The sequence below is a fragment of the Epinephelus moara genome, chromosome 2 (assembly GCF_006386435.1).
Source record: "Epinephelus moara isolate mb chromosome 2, YSFRI_EMoa_1.0, whole genome shotgun sequence".
NCBI lineage: Eukaryota > Metazoa > Chordata > Actinopteri > Perciformes > Serranidae > Epinephelus > Epinephelus moara.
Genome location: NC_065507.1, coordinates 39,265,738 through 39,283,053, shown reverse-complemented (window position 1 = coordinate 39,283,053; position 17,316 = coordinate 39,265,738). Strand labels below are relative to the sequence as shown.

General features: G+C 42.7%; 1 protein-coding gene across 1 annotated transcript in view; it reads left to right on the top strand.

Moving 5' to 3' along the window:
- LOC126397537 (dehydrogenase/reductase SDR family member 13-like) overlaps positions 1–17,316 on the top strand; it is a 23,772-nt gene that overhangs the window by 3,752 nt on the left and 2,704 nt on the right. The window contains exons 2-4 of the mRNA XM_050056396.1: positions 4,436–4,554; positions 4,809–4,932; positions 12,563–12,889. Coding sequence (XP_049912353.1) covers positions 4,436–4,554; positions 4,809–4,932; positions 12,563–12,889 — 570 coding nt within the window. The remainder of the gene's footprint in view (positions 1–4,435; positions 4,555–4,808; positions 4,933–12,562; positions 12,890–17,316) is intronic.

Sequence of the window (17,316 nt, the reverse complement as noted above, 5' to 3'; positions counted from 1 at the left end):
ATACAATTTATAGCTACATTTCTGACCAAACCCGGCTGACCCGTCGGGTACCGTCGGGCTCGGATCACCACACTCTAGTGTGTGTATGTGTCCCCTATTGGGGCCTATCTGAATTTCTGTCTTTGAGAGATATTATTTTGTAATATAACTGAATTTTCTATCCATACATATAAATTTTAAATATATTAAAATTATAAGGCATCCTTGAGTAAACTGTGAGTAGGCTATCATTTAAGTAGGCTATGTCGTGGCCGGCCAAGTGTCCTCTTTTTTGGAAATCAAAATATGGTCACCCTAGACTACGGCCCTGTCATGCATGCATAATTAGGCCTCAGTTGTCTGGGTGCGCAAAGGTGAAGTGGCTGGTCTTGTGTCAACTGGACAATATGGAGATATTTGCATCTTGAAAGCCGGACTACAAATGTGGATAGACAGGGAGAAACACATGCAAGCCTAAGACGTGGTAAGATACGATATTCTTCACTATATGAAGTGAGTGATAAGATCTGTATAATGGATTGTAAAGAAATTCGTCAGTTTTTTATTTTGTAGACAATTGATCTGTATTTATAGCATGATGGGATGACAGCGGTGGTATCATTGGAAAGCTCTGCTCCTGCGCTTTCATGTGATATGCGTGACATTTCTGTGCGAGCCTGTATTCACGAGTAATCCATCCAAGAGTAATGTGTGTGCAAAGCTGTATGAAAGCTCTGTTATATATAATTTTAGTGTAGTTTTATCATTGTTTTTCGCTGTGAAAACATTGGACTACCGACAAGTGGTTGGTCTTGTCGGAAAGCTACAATTCTGTTTCACATGATATGCGTGGCTTCTCGCCATGACGCACGGTCGCGGAGAAAATCAATGGAGAAGAACAGGTGTGAATTTGGACGCACTATGCGTCGTTCGGGCCCATAGGGTTAAAAAAGAAACAAGCATTCAAATGCTTGCAATCTGCTTGGACCCTGATATATGCTGCTTGCAGCCTCAATGGGAAAAAGTTATTGAAAGTTTAATGTTGCTTTTGTTTTATGGATAGCTGTTCGTGTACTTTACTCTAATGACATTCACTCTGAGATTGCAGTAGTTAAACTAGAAACATTTACTTCTAAATAATACAAACCAATAATTTACTAACTTGGCCTAAACGAAGTCAAACAAATAGAACAATACTCAAAATAACAGCAAAAAAACATGGTAACTTAACTGAACAAACTGACCGCACCAAATGAAACACGAGGGGACATATATAGTGGTTTGGCCAAACCATCTAACACAAAAGGGGAAAACAAAATGGATGTCAAACCAGAACTAATACAAAGGAAACACTAACTACACAAATCACCCCCTCTGACATGGCAGTAGATAGTATGTGTAGTATGTCTGATGAGGTGGCCACAGTATTTAGGAGCTGCCTGCCCTTGGCCACGCCTTTTGCCTCTCCAGGAAGAGACCTCCCACCAGCACGGTAACACTTCTGCTTTTACTTTGTGTGGCCTTGCCCCCCCCGGCGGTGAGAGAAGCCTGCCATGCCCAGAAATGATCATATTTGCTTCCTTGTTTGTGGCAAAGGACAGGACTCGATGGCCTGGATCTTGCTGACCTGCAGCTGTATCACCCCATTCCTGATGACGTGGCCCAGGTATTCTGTCTCTATGGCAGCAAAGACACACTTTGAAGGGTTGACAGTCGGCCCGGCAGCGTAGAGATGATCCAAGACAGCATGCAGATGTTTCAAGTGCTCCTCCCAGGTCGTACTGTAAATGACAATGTCATCCAGATATGCTGCAGCAAAGTCAGTGACATCACACAGCACCTGGTCCATGAGCCTCTGGAAGGTTGCTGGAGCCCCATGCAGACCAAATGGCAGGACCATGAACTGGAAGAGACCCCATAGCGTCCTGAGGGTTGTAAGCTTCCTGGATCGCTCAGTGAGTGGAACCTGCCAGTAACCCTTGCAGAGATCTATTGTGGTCAAGTATTTTGCTTTTCCTTGTCGTTCAAGCAGGTCATCAATTCTTGGTGTGGGATAGGAATCAAACTGAGAAATTGAATTCAGGCACCTGAAGTCAATGCAGAATCTTATGCTGCCATCCTTCTTTGGCAACAGGACCACTGGGTTACACCCCTCGCTTTTTGAAGTCTCAAAAATCCCCATGGACAGCAGCAGGTCAATCTCCTTTTTCATTGAGGATAGCAGGCGTTCAGAAATCCTGTAACTCAGCCGTCTCACAGCAGAACCTTCTTTAACAATGTCATGTTCACCAGTATTTGTCCTCCCAGGATTGTCCTGGAATACTTCTGAATTATAGATTTCTCTCACCTGGAATTGCTTATCTTCCGAGAGGTGGCTGAGGTCTTGGTCCACTGGAGCACCAAACCAGAGGCAAGTATTGCTCATCTACTTCCTCCTCCTCTAGCACACCTCTGATTACCATCACGTCCTTCCTCTCAGGTCGCTGCACCCACTCCTTCCCTAGATTTATATGCAGCACTCTACTCGACCATGGCTGCCCTGGGGTTGAGACCTGGAATGTGGTGAGCCCAAGTTTCTTCAGGATCTCAAATGGCCCTTGCCACTTTACCAGAAGCTTGCTGTCATCACTAGGGAGGAGCACTGTCCAGGGATGAACGACCTTTGCCGGGCTGACTGATCATACCAGGATTTCTGCTGCTGCTGGGCCTCCACCATGTGTGATTGGGCAAGCTGACTCATTTTCTCCAATTGCTCTCTCATCTGAACAACATAGGATATAATATCAACAGAGTCCCCCCTCCCCCTTGCCTCCCTCCCAAATCTCTCTCAGTAGTTAAAGAGGTCCTCGTACTTCATGCCCGTACAAAAGTTCAAATGGAGAGAAGCCAGTGGAGGCTTGGGGTACTTCCCTACGAAAAAGGGTATGGCAGTCACAGATCCCAGTCCGTGCCACTGTTGTTGATAAACTTCCAAAGCAGCTGCTTTAGGGTCTGGTTGAAGCGTTCCGTCAGTCCACAAAGCACATTTGTGTCATCTTGGCTGAGTTTTAGGGCACATGGGCTTTGTGTGGCCTTCTACTCCACAGAGATAACAGACTGGCTTTTTACAAGAATGTTTCAATGGTCTGCTAGCTGGCTGGTTCTTCCCCATGGAAGGCTTACCTGCACTTGTTGCTGGCCTGTGTTGGTACTGTTGGGATGCTTTGAGGTTGTCCTTTCTTGTTCTCCATGTGTTGTAGCTTGTAGCTCCATGGTTAGGCTGGTTGGAGACATCAGCCAGCTTAGCAGCCTCCATTGCTGACTCTGGGTCATGCTCTCAGGTCCAAACCCGAAGCTCAGGGGGCAACATTGTCAGGTATTGCTCTAATATGATCATTTCACAAATCTGCTGGATGGTTTTGGTCAAATAGGTAAAAAGAAAAATTAAAAACTAAAGAGGAGGGCAAGAAAGAGAGAAAAAAATCCTGTTCCCTCCACTGGATGATCCCACCACTGCCACCAGTTGTCAGGGACCAAGCAGTGAGGCAATGAGATTTGGTTGGAAAAATAAGGTTTTACTTACCCAAAAATGCCAAAATCAATACAAACACTAGATGGTATGGTCTGATGAAGTGGGCACAGTATTTAGGAGCTGCCTGCCCTTGGCCAAGCCTTTTGTCTTCCCAGGAAGAAACCTCTCACCAGCACGGTAACACTTATGCTTTTACTTTGTGTGGCTTTGGCCACCACAGTTTCCTTTAATGTTGCTACATTTGATTTAATCATAAATGGGAAAATTTTGTGAAATCTATGAAAATAAAGATAAACATGTTCATGGCACTCACCCTGCTTTGTTATACATTAACCTTTATGTGGAAGACATGTCAGTCATTTTGTAACATATATTCCTGTAGTTTCACCCCTGTTTTATAACTATATGCACATTAAATCTTCATTACAGATTACAGACATTTCAGGGTCTTGTTCACCAGTGAGGGTAGAATGGAGCGTGAGATGGATCAGCGGTTTGTCATCTGCAGTGATGCAGGCACTCCGCAGACTGTCGTGGTGAAGAGCGAGCTGAGCCAGAAGGCAAAGCTTTCGATTTACTGGCCCATCTACATTCCAACCCCTACCTATGGTCATGAGCTATGGATAAGTGAAGCTATAGTAACATCTATAGTAACATAGAAGTAACTATAACTTCTATCATGGAAAAAAATGACTGTCATTCTTGCACCAGGTTTATATATATATATATATATATGTGTGTGTGTGTGTATGTATATATGTGTATATATGTATATATATGTATGTATATATATATATATATATATATATATATATGTATATATATATATATATATATATATATATATATATATGTATTAATGTATATTCTGTATATTCCACATACTGTATGTTGGACTTGTAAGTAAAACATGTTTCATCCATGTTTTTCACTTTTCATTTGCAGGCAGCAATACAGGCATTGGGAAGACTACAGCCATAGATCTGGCAAAAAGAGGAGCTAGAGTTATCCTGGCCTGTCGGAGTAAGCAAAGGGGAGAGGCTGCTCTTGAGGACATCAAGAGGGTGAGTAAAGCTCTACCATGTTCTTTTTCTTCTTCCAAATTAAGGTTCTCTGTCTGAGATGCCTTGCTGATGAGCTTACCCACACAGAAGCTTATAGTTGCTTCTAATGATTCTGTGAGGATGCTGTCATTAGCCATGTTGCCACACAGCAAGCTGACATCAATATTAAACAAGCGAATCCTAAAATTTCGGTGTCTGTTTGTTTTATATTTATTTTCTCATGTGCTGGAAATGCCCCTCAATATCTCCCACAGGAGAGTGGGAGTAATCAGGTGGTGTTCATGCAGTTGGATTTGGGGAGTCTCAAGTCTGTCCGCAGCTTTGCCGAAAACTTCCTGAAATCTGAACCCAGACTGGACATCCTCATCAACAATGCAGGTTAGATTGTTCATCGCAGCTTAATGTCATAAACCTGAGTGCACACAATCAGAAACCTGTATTAAGTGGGTTGGGTCCTTACCTGTCTTAGAAGTTTTAAGTATTTCGAATTAGTATTATTATTATATTGTAAGTATTATTTCAACAACAACTTCAAAGTGTAATGCAGAAAGATAATTCTATTTTTCCTAATGAGAAATGATCATTCGCGGGTTCGGTGTGATCGTCAAGCGCATGGCCGCCTAGACAGGAGCTCCCGGTAAACTACCCAAACTATCTCGAAATTCTCTAAGTTTAAGACCGGTATCATTGCCAAAGCTGTGACGGGGGGTTGTGGACTGCTTATGTGAACCATATTTGATCCTACATTCAGTAACTTTTATGAGTGGGAAGCAATATATGACGAAGCGAAAGGCCAAGAAGGAAATGCTACAAGCTAACGCTACTGACACGATGGAGGGCGAGTCGGACTCTAGTGGTAAAAACAAGGCTGGCATTTTATCTGCTATGCAAACGGCGTTGGATAACGCTATGGAAGAAATGGGCCTGGTCAGCAAACTGCTGCAGGTTCTACAGACGGATATAAATCAGATAAAGGTTAACAACGCCGAGCTCTGAACAGACGTGGACGACGTTATTAAGAGACTTGAGGAAGCCGAAAGCTGGATCTCAGAGCTAGAGGACGACAACGCTGACCTCCGCGTGACAGCCCAGCACAACGCTAAAGCATGTAAGGAGCTCAAAGCGGCTGTTGTGGATGTTACCAACCGTGATAGACTCCAGAACTTGAGGTTGATCGGCCTGAAGGAGAGAATAGAGGGCCGCAACCCAGCAGATTGTGTGCGGAAGATCATCTCCGAGGCGCTGGATATAGGCTACAGGTGGATCCATCACAACTACAGCGGGTACATCCTACTGCTGCAGAAATACCCAGAGATGATAAACCACCCAGGCCTATCATAATCTGCTTTCTGAGTTACTTGGAATGGGAAAGAGTATTAGCAGCATCGAGGGAAAAATACAGAAAGGGAGAAAAGGTGTGGTGGGGAGGCTGCAGACTGTCATTCTTCCCGGACATGACAAAGGAACTGGCGGAAAAAAGAAAGCTTTCACTCTGGCGTACCCAGTGGAGCTGCGCTTCACCTGGAGAGGTGAACGGATGAAGTTCAACGATCACAGTAAAGCAATGGAGTTTCTTTAGAAGATTAATACTACCGGCACCGACACCACGAGTTCCACGGAAACCGATAATACAAGCATGCTGGAGTCTTAGAAAAAATTGACAAACAATCTGCGCGACGGGACTGATATCCTGTTAAAAACACCAGAATGAAGCTATGGTAACTCCTGACACTTTTCCCTCTCTACTTTTCCTATTGTTTTTCTTCGTGTGGAGTTAACCCACAAAGGGCATGGACGATTTAGTTTTTGGTGAGTTTTGATTCATACGACAGTTTACTGTGACTTTATCACACCAGATAATGTTGGTTAATTATTTAAGTTGATCTATATGACTGGTTGGGCTCTGCTGTTATTAATACTGGCTGGAAAAATGCTCTTCAGATAGTTGCCAATTATATATTATTTTTTTTTACTTTATAGATAAAGCAGAGCCATATTTCAGGTGTGAATAAGTTAAATTGGCAATGAGATAAGTAAGAAGGGGGATTTGGGGGGTTTTTATGGGCTGGCCAATTTCCTCTGCGACTCACGTTTTTGTTTTGTTTTTGTTTTAAATTTAGATGGAAATTAAAGGTTGTGCAGGGAGCTCAGCACAAGTAATGTGTTTTCCTTTCTTATTTTTTTGTTTGACAGTCAGACAGCACTCAAGTATAATGTGGACATTTTTACCTATGTTTATCCTGTATTTGGTTTTCTCAAATCCTAAAGTGCTAAGAGCATTTGATAATGGTTAATTTTGTAAGGTTTATCAGCTGGAACATAAATGGATCTCAGAACCCTGTAAAGAAGAGAAAATGTTTAACATATCTCAAATCCCAGCAAGCTGATATTGCTTTTATTCAGGAGACTCATTTGGTTGACTCAGAAATAATTAAATTCAAAAGAGACTGGGTGGGCCAAATCTTTTCTAGCTCCTACTCTAGCAAAAAATCAGGAGTTGCGATACTGGTGCATAAAAAATTGAATTTTGTCTTGCTAAAACAACATAAAGATGATGAAGGTAGAATAATATGATAAATGGGGTTAAGATCAATCTGTGTAATATTTACGCTCCTAATAAGGAAGAATCAGAGTTTTACCACAGGGTAAATAAAATGCTGGGGGAAATAGAAGGAGGCCTTTGTGTAACTGCGGGTGATTACAATCAGGTACAAGTTGGGATTTTGGATAAAACTACACATTCTACTAATGTGCCTAGAGACAGGAAAGCCATACATTTGATGATGAAAGATTTGGGCCTTGTCGATAGCTGGAGGCTGGCTAATCCCAGGGGAAAGGAATTTACTTTTTACTCACATAATCGCAAGTCATATTCAAGAATCGATTATTTTTTAATATCCAGAGCTCTTACTGATTGTGTAATTGAATGTACAATTGGTCCTATTGCAATATCGGACCATGCGGCTGTGCATCTATGTATGACGATTGGGACAGATGAAGTGAAGAAAAGCAGGTGGAGATTAAATGTATCCCTATTACAGGATCAAGTATGTGCCAATTCAATAGAGGATGATCTTAAGAGTTTTTTTGAAATAAATACTGGGTCGGTAGAGAAGGTGGGCACAGTGTGGGAGGCCTCTAAAGCCTATATTAGAGGGAAAATAATAGCATGCTCCAGCAAAAAGAAAAGGGAACATAGGGAGAATCTTTTGAAATTGGAAGCCCACCTTAAAGAAAAGGAAAAGGAATTGGTGGGAAATCACACTGAAACTCTCCTAAAGNTCTTTTGAAATTGGAAGCCCACCTTAAAGAAAAGGAAAAGGAATTGGTGGGAAATCACACTGAAACTCTCCTAAAGGAGGTTTGTGAACTGAAATTTCAATTAAATGATTTATATAACAAAAAAGTTGAATATGCATTGTTTAGGCTGAATAGTAATTTTTACGAAAGCGGGGAGAAAGCTGGTAAACTTCTGGCTAGACAATTACAGCAAAAAGAAGCTAATTCTGTAATATCAGCGGTACAAAATAAAAACGGCAAGATAGTAACCACTACTAAAGAAATAAACAAAGTATTCCATGATTTCTACGTTGGGCTTTACTCATCAGAAATGAATCCATCACCAGTCAAAATCGATGAGTTTTTTTCAAAGACTAATCTCCCTAAATTGTCTGAAGGTCAGGAAAAATGACTAAATGAAGCAATTACAGAACAGGAAGTTAGGGCTGCAATATTGGCATAAAAAGTAGGGAAATCACCGGGATTGGACGGGTTTCCTGTAGAATATTATAAAAAATGTATTAATATACTAGCACCCATACTGACTGATGTATACACAGAAGCATTTTTATCAGGAAAATTGCCAGACACTTTTAATGAGGCTTTAATTTCATTAATTATTAAAAAGAATAAAGACCCCACAGATCCAGGTAGCTTCCGTCCGATAAATTTGATAAATGTTGATGGTAAGATACTAACAAAAGTCCTGGCAACAAGGCTGGAAAAGGTGATAGCACATTTGATACATACAGACCAGGTCGGCTTTGTTAGGGGATGATCATCATCCGATAATATTAGACGCTTGTTGCACCTTTTTTGGTCCAGTCGTGAAAACGATACACCTGTAGCTGTCTTCTCCCTTGATGCGGAGTGGGGCTTCATGGTACATGCATTGAAAAGTTTTGGTTTTGGTGATGGATTCATAAAATGGTTGAATGTATTTATTCAACCCCAAAACCCTCTGTCTTAACTAATGGCCTAACGTCTCCCTTCTTCAATTTAACAAGGGGCTCGAAACAAGGAGACCCCCCTGAGCCCACTGCTCTTCATTTTGTTTTTAGAGCCACTGGCATAAGAGCGGAAACGGGTAGTTAAAGTGTTTGGGGCGGTAGTTGTGAAAACAAATTGTTTTTGTACACAGACGATATCTTGCTCCTGGTTTCTGATCCTGTTAATTGGATTCCACTGGTTTTAGATAAGATTGAGGAGTTTTCAGAGATCTCTGGGTACAAAATTAACTGGCATAAATCAGAGGCGATGCCCGTATCTAGAACATGCCTATCATCAGCAGTTTCCTCTTTTCAATTTAAATGGATCCCAGAAGGCATGAACTACCTAGGTGTAAGTTTAAGTGCAGACCTTGAGTGTATCCTCGAATTGAATATGGCAACAGTTCTTCATAAGATTAGAATAACTTGGATAAGTGGAAAGTGATAAACCTCTCTCTTTGGGGGAAAATAAATACTATAAAAATTACAACTGCTCCACAATTTAACTATATTTCAATGATGCTGCCACTAATAATACCAGACAGGATATTTAAACAATATAATCAAATAGTAAAAGATTTTTTATGGAATGGAAAAAGGCCTAGGATTAACATCAGGAAAATGTACTCCCTCAGGGAGTGGGGGGGATTAGCTCTGCCAAATGTGGAGACATATAAATTGGCTTTTGAGTTGGCCAAATTAGCTAGGCACTGGGTAGGGTGTGATTCAGAGGTTGGGTGAATACAAATTGAGCAATCGCTAATGGCCCCGTTTACACCTATACAAGCGCTTTCACAAAAGAGGCAGACAGGTGGGAATCAAAATCCCATCTTGACTCATTCCAATTGGGTATGGGCTAAAACACATAGAATACTTGGTAGATCTCAATATAAACAGGCCTATTCTTCTGTGTGGAGTAACCCACAAGTCCACATAGGGAAACGACCAGTTTTTTGGGATAATTGGCAAATAAACAACATATGCACCATAAGTGATCTATATAAGGATACAACATTCAAGATATATCAGGAACTGATTGATGAATTTGGGCTGGATGGGAAAGGAGATCTTTTAAATATTTTCAACTACGAAGCAGTATAAGGAGTATGTTGAAGTGTAATCAGGGTTTGGAGGAACAAATGCACAGTGCTTCAATATTCTATCAACATATCATTGACATTCAGAGTGTGAGCTGTGAGAACCTTAGGCTGATCTGACAAAGGGACCTGGGAAGGGATATTGGAGAGAAGTTATGGCAGGATATAATATCCAAAGTTGGTAGGGCTACAAGGGATGTTAGAAGCAAATTTAGCCATTACAAAATTGTGCATAGATACTATTATACTACTCTTAAACTCCACAGAATGGGACTATCAAAAGATCGAAAATGCTGGAAATGTCAGAGGGCAGAGGGTACGTTCTTGCATGCTATATGGGAATGTCCCTCTGTTCTCCCTTTTTGGAAAGAGGTACTGAAGAAGCTTGGAGAATTTGTAGGGAAGCATTTGCCAGAATCTCCTGAGCTTTACCTTCTTGGGAGTAGAGAGCTAGCACCACAAGGTGTCACTAAAGCACATTTCGAACTGATACTAGCAGGCTCCCTCGTGGCAGCAAGATTAATCTTGTGCAATTGGAAGAGCCCACGTAGGCCAAGAATTTCGGAATGGACTAAACTTATGACTGAGACTGCATCTTTTGAACATCTGGGGCCGGTTGCACCAACTGGTCTTTACTACACCTGGTCGTAACTCCTAAGACGGTCTTTGTTAAGACCAGTCTTAAGGAGTGGACTTACGCCGGTTGCACCAACAGGGCTTACGCCTGGTCTTAGCTACGCTGGTTTTAGCTGTGCGCGTCCATGTGAATGCCCCCGGAATGCCCCACGCGGCCTGCCTAGAGGAGCGCGGTGACGTTAAATGACGCGCCGCTGAATCACCCCGTGTGCTTGACAGATGACAATTGACAGTTGACAGCCCCTCTCATCTGTGTTGACAGTTTATTTACAGTTTAAGATTTGAAGAAAACCTGAAGGATCAATGAAAATTTTACCGACACTGAAATTAGAAAATTAATCAAGCTGTACAGCGAGCACAGAGACGTATCACAAATGAGAAAAAACAGTGTTATGTGTTATTTTGGGGGGGGGGGGGGGGGTTAGCTGTAGCCATCCCTCTGTCCCATTCTTGTGAACTCAATGTCTCAAGACCGCCTTGAGGGGATTTCTTCAAATTTGGCACAAACATCCCCTTGGACTTAACAATGAATTGATTAGAATTTGGTTGTCATAGATCAAAGATCTAGGTTACTTTGACCTTGTCTGTCTCAGTCTTCTGAACGTCATATCTCAAGAACACCTTGAGGGATTTTTTTTTCTTCAGATTTGGCAGAAACATTCACTTGGACTCAACAATGAACTGATTAGATTATGGTGGTCAAAGCTCAAAGGTCACTGAGACTTTGAAACCGTCTCATTCTCGTGAAAGTGATATCTCAAAAATACCTTCAGTGAATTTCTTCAAAATTTGGCACACACATTGACTTGGGCTGAACAATAAACTGATTGGAATTCGATGGTTGAAGGTCAAAGGTCAAAGCTAGTGTAATGTCACAAAATATGTTTTTGGCCATAACTCAAGCAGTCATATGCTAATTATGACAAAACTTAACACAAATGTCTGGTAGGATGTAATGGAGTGATTAAAGATTAAAGTTCCACTGATTGTCATACACCTGAGTGTATGGAATTTGTTCTCCGCATTTGACCCATCCCCTGAGGGAGCGGTGAGCAGCAGCGGTGCCGCACTCGGGAATCATGTGGTGATCTAACGCCCCAATTCCAACCCCTGATGCTGAGTGCCGAGCAGGGAGGCAATGGGTCCCATTTTTATAGTCTTTGGTATGACCCGGCCGGGGATTGAACCCACGACCTCCCAGTCTCAGGGCGGACACTCTACCACTAGGCCACTGAGCTGGTGATTTTTATATCCAAAATGTCAACCAAAACACTGTTTTGGCCATTACTCAACGTCCTATCTCAGGAACAGAAGGGGAGACATTTGGTCAGATAATGAACTGGTGACACTAATCCTGGTTTCCATCTGAAACAGTGCTAATTGTATAGATCTTCTGTGCAGCCAGGGGAAAATATTTGTGAAGCACTGTAAGAGAAACTTAAAGAGAACCAGTAAGAGAAACTGCTGCGTGGAGGCATACAGCTACGAGGTGGTAGTTCAAGTTTTTTAAGAAATTTGATTGAAGTTCTAGCATGTTCACAATACATTCAGTCAGTCAGTGCAGTCAGTTAAGCACTTGCTGAATGGTTTAAATTTTAATCTGAAATCTGAAATTAATTCATTCAAGTTGCTGCGTTGATCCGAGGAATACTACCATGCTCTGCTCTAACTTTACCCCACCGTTACACAAACTGACCATTTTTTTTAGCTGTCTGTGTCTTACCAAAATGCACTTTGGTGTTTGTAGTTGACATCTTGTCTACCCTTCCGGACAGAAATGGGTCAGAGTCAGCTCAAAAAGTACATAACATAGATAAAGATATGTAAGACATGCAAGTTCTCTAGAATCAAGCAATCAATGTTGACTTTTCTTTTGACTTTAGCATGTCTTTATATTCAAGGAATCATCATACTCTTCCACAGATATTAGATAGTTTAAAGGCTTGCTTGTTTTGATGGTACCATGTCTGGAAACAGGATTAAGCTTTCTCATTGCTTTTGTTTCAGGTATTTACCTACAGGGTCGAACTGAGGACGGACTGGGGATGATGTTTGGTGTCAATCACATTGGTCATTTCCTGTTAACCAACCTGTTACTGGATCGTCTGAAGGAGTGTGAACCGAGCAGGGTGGTCAACGTGTCATCCGTGGCACATTGCTTTGGAAAAATTGATTTTGACTGCCTGAACACCAACAAAGCTCTGGGACTGGGGACCTCATTCATGGAGGTCTTTAAGGTCTACTCCGATAGCAAGCTGTGCAACGTCCTCTTCACACATGAGCTGGCCAAAAGACTGCAGGGAACCAAGGTCACCTGTTACTCCCTCCATCCAGGTCAGTAGTCAGAGTATGTCACCATTATATTCATGCACAGGAATGGGTAATAAATTATAGTAATAATATAGTAGTATATAGTAATATAGTAATTTATATATACAACACACACACACACACACACACACACACACACACACCAAAAAAAAAAAAAAAATCCCCCTCATCATAGTTTGGTCATTCTCAACCACCCTAGGAGGTGTCTTCCACTGTGACCTTGGGACTTCCAGCCCATACTCAGTGCAGATGTTCCTGTACACTATGCCAGCCACTTGGTTATGGCATTCCATGTACACTCTTCTTTCTGCCTGCATCTTACACCCTGCTATTATGTGATGAACTGTCTCAGGAGCATTTTTGCAAAGCCTGCACCTGGGGTCCTGTCTGGTGGGGTAGACCCCTGCTTCTATTGATCTTGTACTAAGTGCCTGTTCCTGTGTTGCCATGATCAGTGCTTCTGTGCTGGCTGTCAGTCCAGCCTTTTCTAGCCACTGGTAGGACTACTTGGTGTGGGCCACTTCTTCAGTCTGCCGGAGGTACATGCTGTGCAGGGGCTTGTCCTTCCAGCTCCCGGCGTCTGACCTCCAATTTCACCAGATCCAAATTTGAGCGTTCGAGCATTCATGGGACATGCTGGTACTTCAGAGGTACCCCTGGTCTATGATGGGGCCTCCTTGGATTGGACTTGGCTCTGACCTGTTGAGAGATGGACACAGGAACTCTGGTGGTGCCCTCTTGTGCCTGGCACCAGGGCATTGGCAGTGCATCTTTGAGTTCTGCAGGTTGCAAGGTGGGGTACTGGCACATCCTCCAGATACTCGATTGGGTTGGGATCTAACTAATTTGGTGGCCAGGTTGTCACCTTGAGCTTTTTGTCACGTTCCTCCTCAGGCCATTCCTGAACAGTTTTTGCATTGTGGCAAGGCACAGAGTGCCATTTCATTGTTTGGTTGGGTGGTGAGTGTTAAGTGGCATTCACGTGAATACCATCACCTAAGATTTCCCGCCAGAACATTGCATTGTGACAAGATGATCAATGTTATTCACTTCACCTGTCAGTGGTTATAATGTTTTGGCTGATTGGTGTATGTATGTGTGTACACACACATATATATATATATATATTTATAAATATATATATATATATATATACACACTGCTCAAAAAAATAAAGGGAACACTTAAATCACACATCCCAGATCTCGATGAATGAAATATTCCAGATGAAAATCTTCATTGATACATAAGCCCCTTTTCCACCGCAGGAACTTTTATCAATTACCCAGAATTTTGAAAAACCACCTTGCGTTTCCACCAAAATTACCTGGGTAAAAAACTTTGCCTCACCCCAAAATTTACCCTGGAGAAAGTACCTAGTAGGGGGGTAGGACTTTTCAGATTACCTGGAATTCTTGAGGGGCGGGGCTGTTTGCCGGAGAACATTGATCAGTGGAGCACACACTTGCAGCATTCCGCACTTCCTGGTACAGGCAGCTGCTGAAAACTTTTTTTTTCATCTCTACAGGCTTCACTTCGCTAGTGTTTTGATTAAGGATGGGTACCAGCCGCCGAGTGGCCGCGGTGGAAACAAAGTTAAGATAACTCAAAAATGACTCAAGTTGACCGCCGCTAGACTCATTACTGTAAGTGACATTAAACCTTAGAGAGTAAGAAGCCGATACTTTTTCAATACATGTGTTCAGCAGCATGAACATGTAAACATGTAGACAGCGATATTCAATATGCTCCATCCACAGTCTCTCATTCACCGTTACTAACGTTATGTCTTCCACAAGGACAGCACGCTAGTTCGGCTGATAGCGAATTGTTACTAATAAGCTGAAATGACAGCTGTCTGTATGTAGACTAACTTAGTTTGACATTTATCTTAAAATACTTTTAAACTTAGCTGCTGGCTGAGACAAACAGCCCCAACTCTCTACACCAGCATGTAACCAGCCAAGCTGGCGGAGCCAAATACAGGGCACACGCCGAATCAGCTACATCATCACGCTAATTTGAATAAATTATCTGGAACTTTGAGGTGTGCTGGAAATGCTAACCACACAGATTACCAGGAATTCTTTTACCTAGGTAAACAAATTCCTGGTAATAAAAGTTCCTGGAAATGTTGGTGGAAAAGGGGCTATAGTGTAATTCGTTGAGAACAAAATAATGTAAGAACAATCCATGGAAACCAAAATCATTAACTCATTTAGGACTGGATTCAGAATCATACCCAAAATCAAAGTGGAAAAATCAGATCATGGGCTGATCCAACTTCTGTGAATTTCCTCAGGACAGCTCATAATGTGGCTCAGTAGTGTGTATGGCCTCCACGTGCCTGTATGCATTCCCTACAACGTCTGGGCATGCTCCTGATGAGACGACGGATGGTCTCCTGGGGGATCTCCTCCCAGACCTAGATTAGGGCATCAGTCAGCTCCTGGACAGTCTGTGGTGTGATGTGGCGGCGGTGGATGCTACGATGCATGATGTCCCAAAGGTGCTTGATTGGATTCAGGTTCGGGGAACGGGCGGGCCAGTCAATAGCATCAATGCCTTCGTCATCCAGGAACTGCTGACACACTCCAGCCACATGAGGCTGGGCATTGTCATGAATCAGAAGGAACCCAGGGCCCACTGCACCAGCGTAAGGTCTGACAATGGGTCTGAGGATCTCATCCCCGTACCTAACAGTAGTCAGGGTACCTCTGGTCATGCTGGAGAATGTTGCAGGCAGCAGAATGTTCTTCAGACTCTGTCATGTCTATCACATGTGCTCAGTGTGAACCTGCTCTCATCTGTGAAGAGAACAGGGCGCCAGTGGCGAATCTGCCAGTTTTGGTGTTCTCTTGCAAATGTCAGTCGGGCTGCACGGTGCTGGTGTGTGAGCATAGGCCCCCCTTGTGGCCCTCATGCCACTCTCATGTAGTCTGTTTCTGACAGTTTGGGCAGAAACATGCACACCAGTAGCCTGCTGGAGGTCATTTTGGAGGGCTCTGGTAGTGCTTCTCCTGTTCCTCTTTGCACAAAGAAGCAGTTAGCGATCCTGCTGCTGGGTTGTTGCCCTCCTATGGCCCCTTCACCTCTCCTGGTGTACTGGCCTGTCTCCTAGTATCTCCTCTATGCTCTTGACACTGTGCTGGGAGACACAAACCTTCTGGCCACTGTGCATATGGATGTGCCATCCTGGAGTGGCTGCATTACCTGAGCAACTTCTGTGGGCTGCAGTTACTGCCTCATGATACCACTAGTGGTGAGGGCACTGGAAAAATGCAAAACTAGCCAAGAATCAACCAGAAAGGATGCAGAGAGGAAAATGGTCTGTGGCCACCACCTGCAAAACCATTCCTGAATAGTGGTTGTCTTGGTAACTGCCTCTCCTTTCCACCTGTTGTCTGTCCAATTTGCAAAACAGCAGGTGAAATTGATTCACAATCAGTATTGCTTCGTATCTGGACAGGTTGATATCCCAGGAGTTTGACTGACGATGAGTTACACTGATGATTGTGTGTTCCCTTTATTTTTTTGAGCAGTGTTATCATACATATACACACACACACACACACACACACACACACATATATATGTATGTATATATATATACATACATATATACATATACATATATATGTATACACATTCACTTCAGGAAAACCTACAATCATTAGCCAGAAGGTTCTGTCTTGAACGCAGCTGTGTTCCAACAGTACAGTTACCCCAAACACACATTAAAAGTGATATCAGGCTAGAATTAAGGTTTTGGAACAGCTTTCCTAAGGTCCTTACTTTAAAGCTGTAGTGCGTAACTTCTGTCGCCTCCCAGCGGATAATACATTATTACAACTAATAAGCCGGCGGCACTTCCATGTACACAGAGTAACACTCGCCAGTCGCCACACACCGTGTACACAGAGTAACACTCGCCACACACCGTGTACACAGAGTAACACTCGCCACACACCGTGTACACAGAGTAACACTCGTCAGTCGCCACACACCGTACACAGAGTAACACTCGCCACACACCGTGTACACAAAGTAACACTTGCCACACACCGTGTACACAGAGTAACACTCGCCACACACCGTGTACACAAAGTAACACTTGCCACACACCGTGTATACAGAGTAACACTCGCTTCACACCGTGTACACAATGCTACACAAGGTGGCGAACACCAGGCTGCTAACATTACATTACGTTCATAGCACCATTTCCAAGAAAATACACTGAACAAAAATATAAACGCAACACTTTTGTTTTTGCTCCCATTTTTCATGAGCTGAACTCAAAGATCCAAAACATTTTCTATATACACAAAAGACCATTTCTCACAAATATTGTTCACAAATCTGTCTAAATCTGTGTTAGTGAGCACTTCTCCTTTGCCGAGATAATCCATCCCACCTCACAGGTGTGG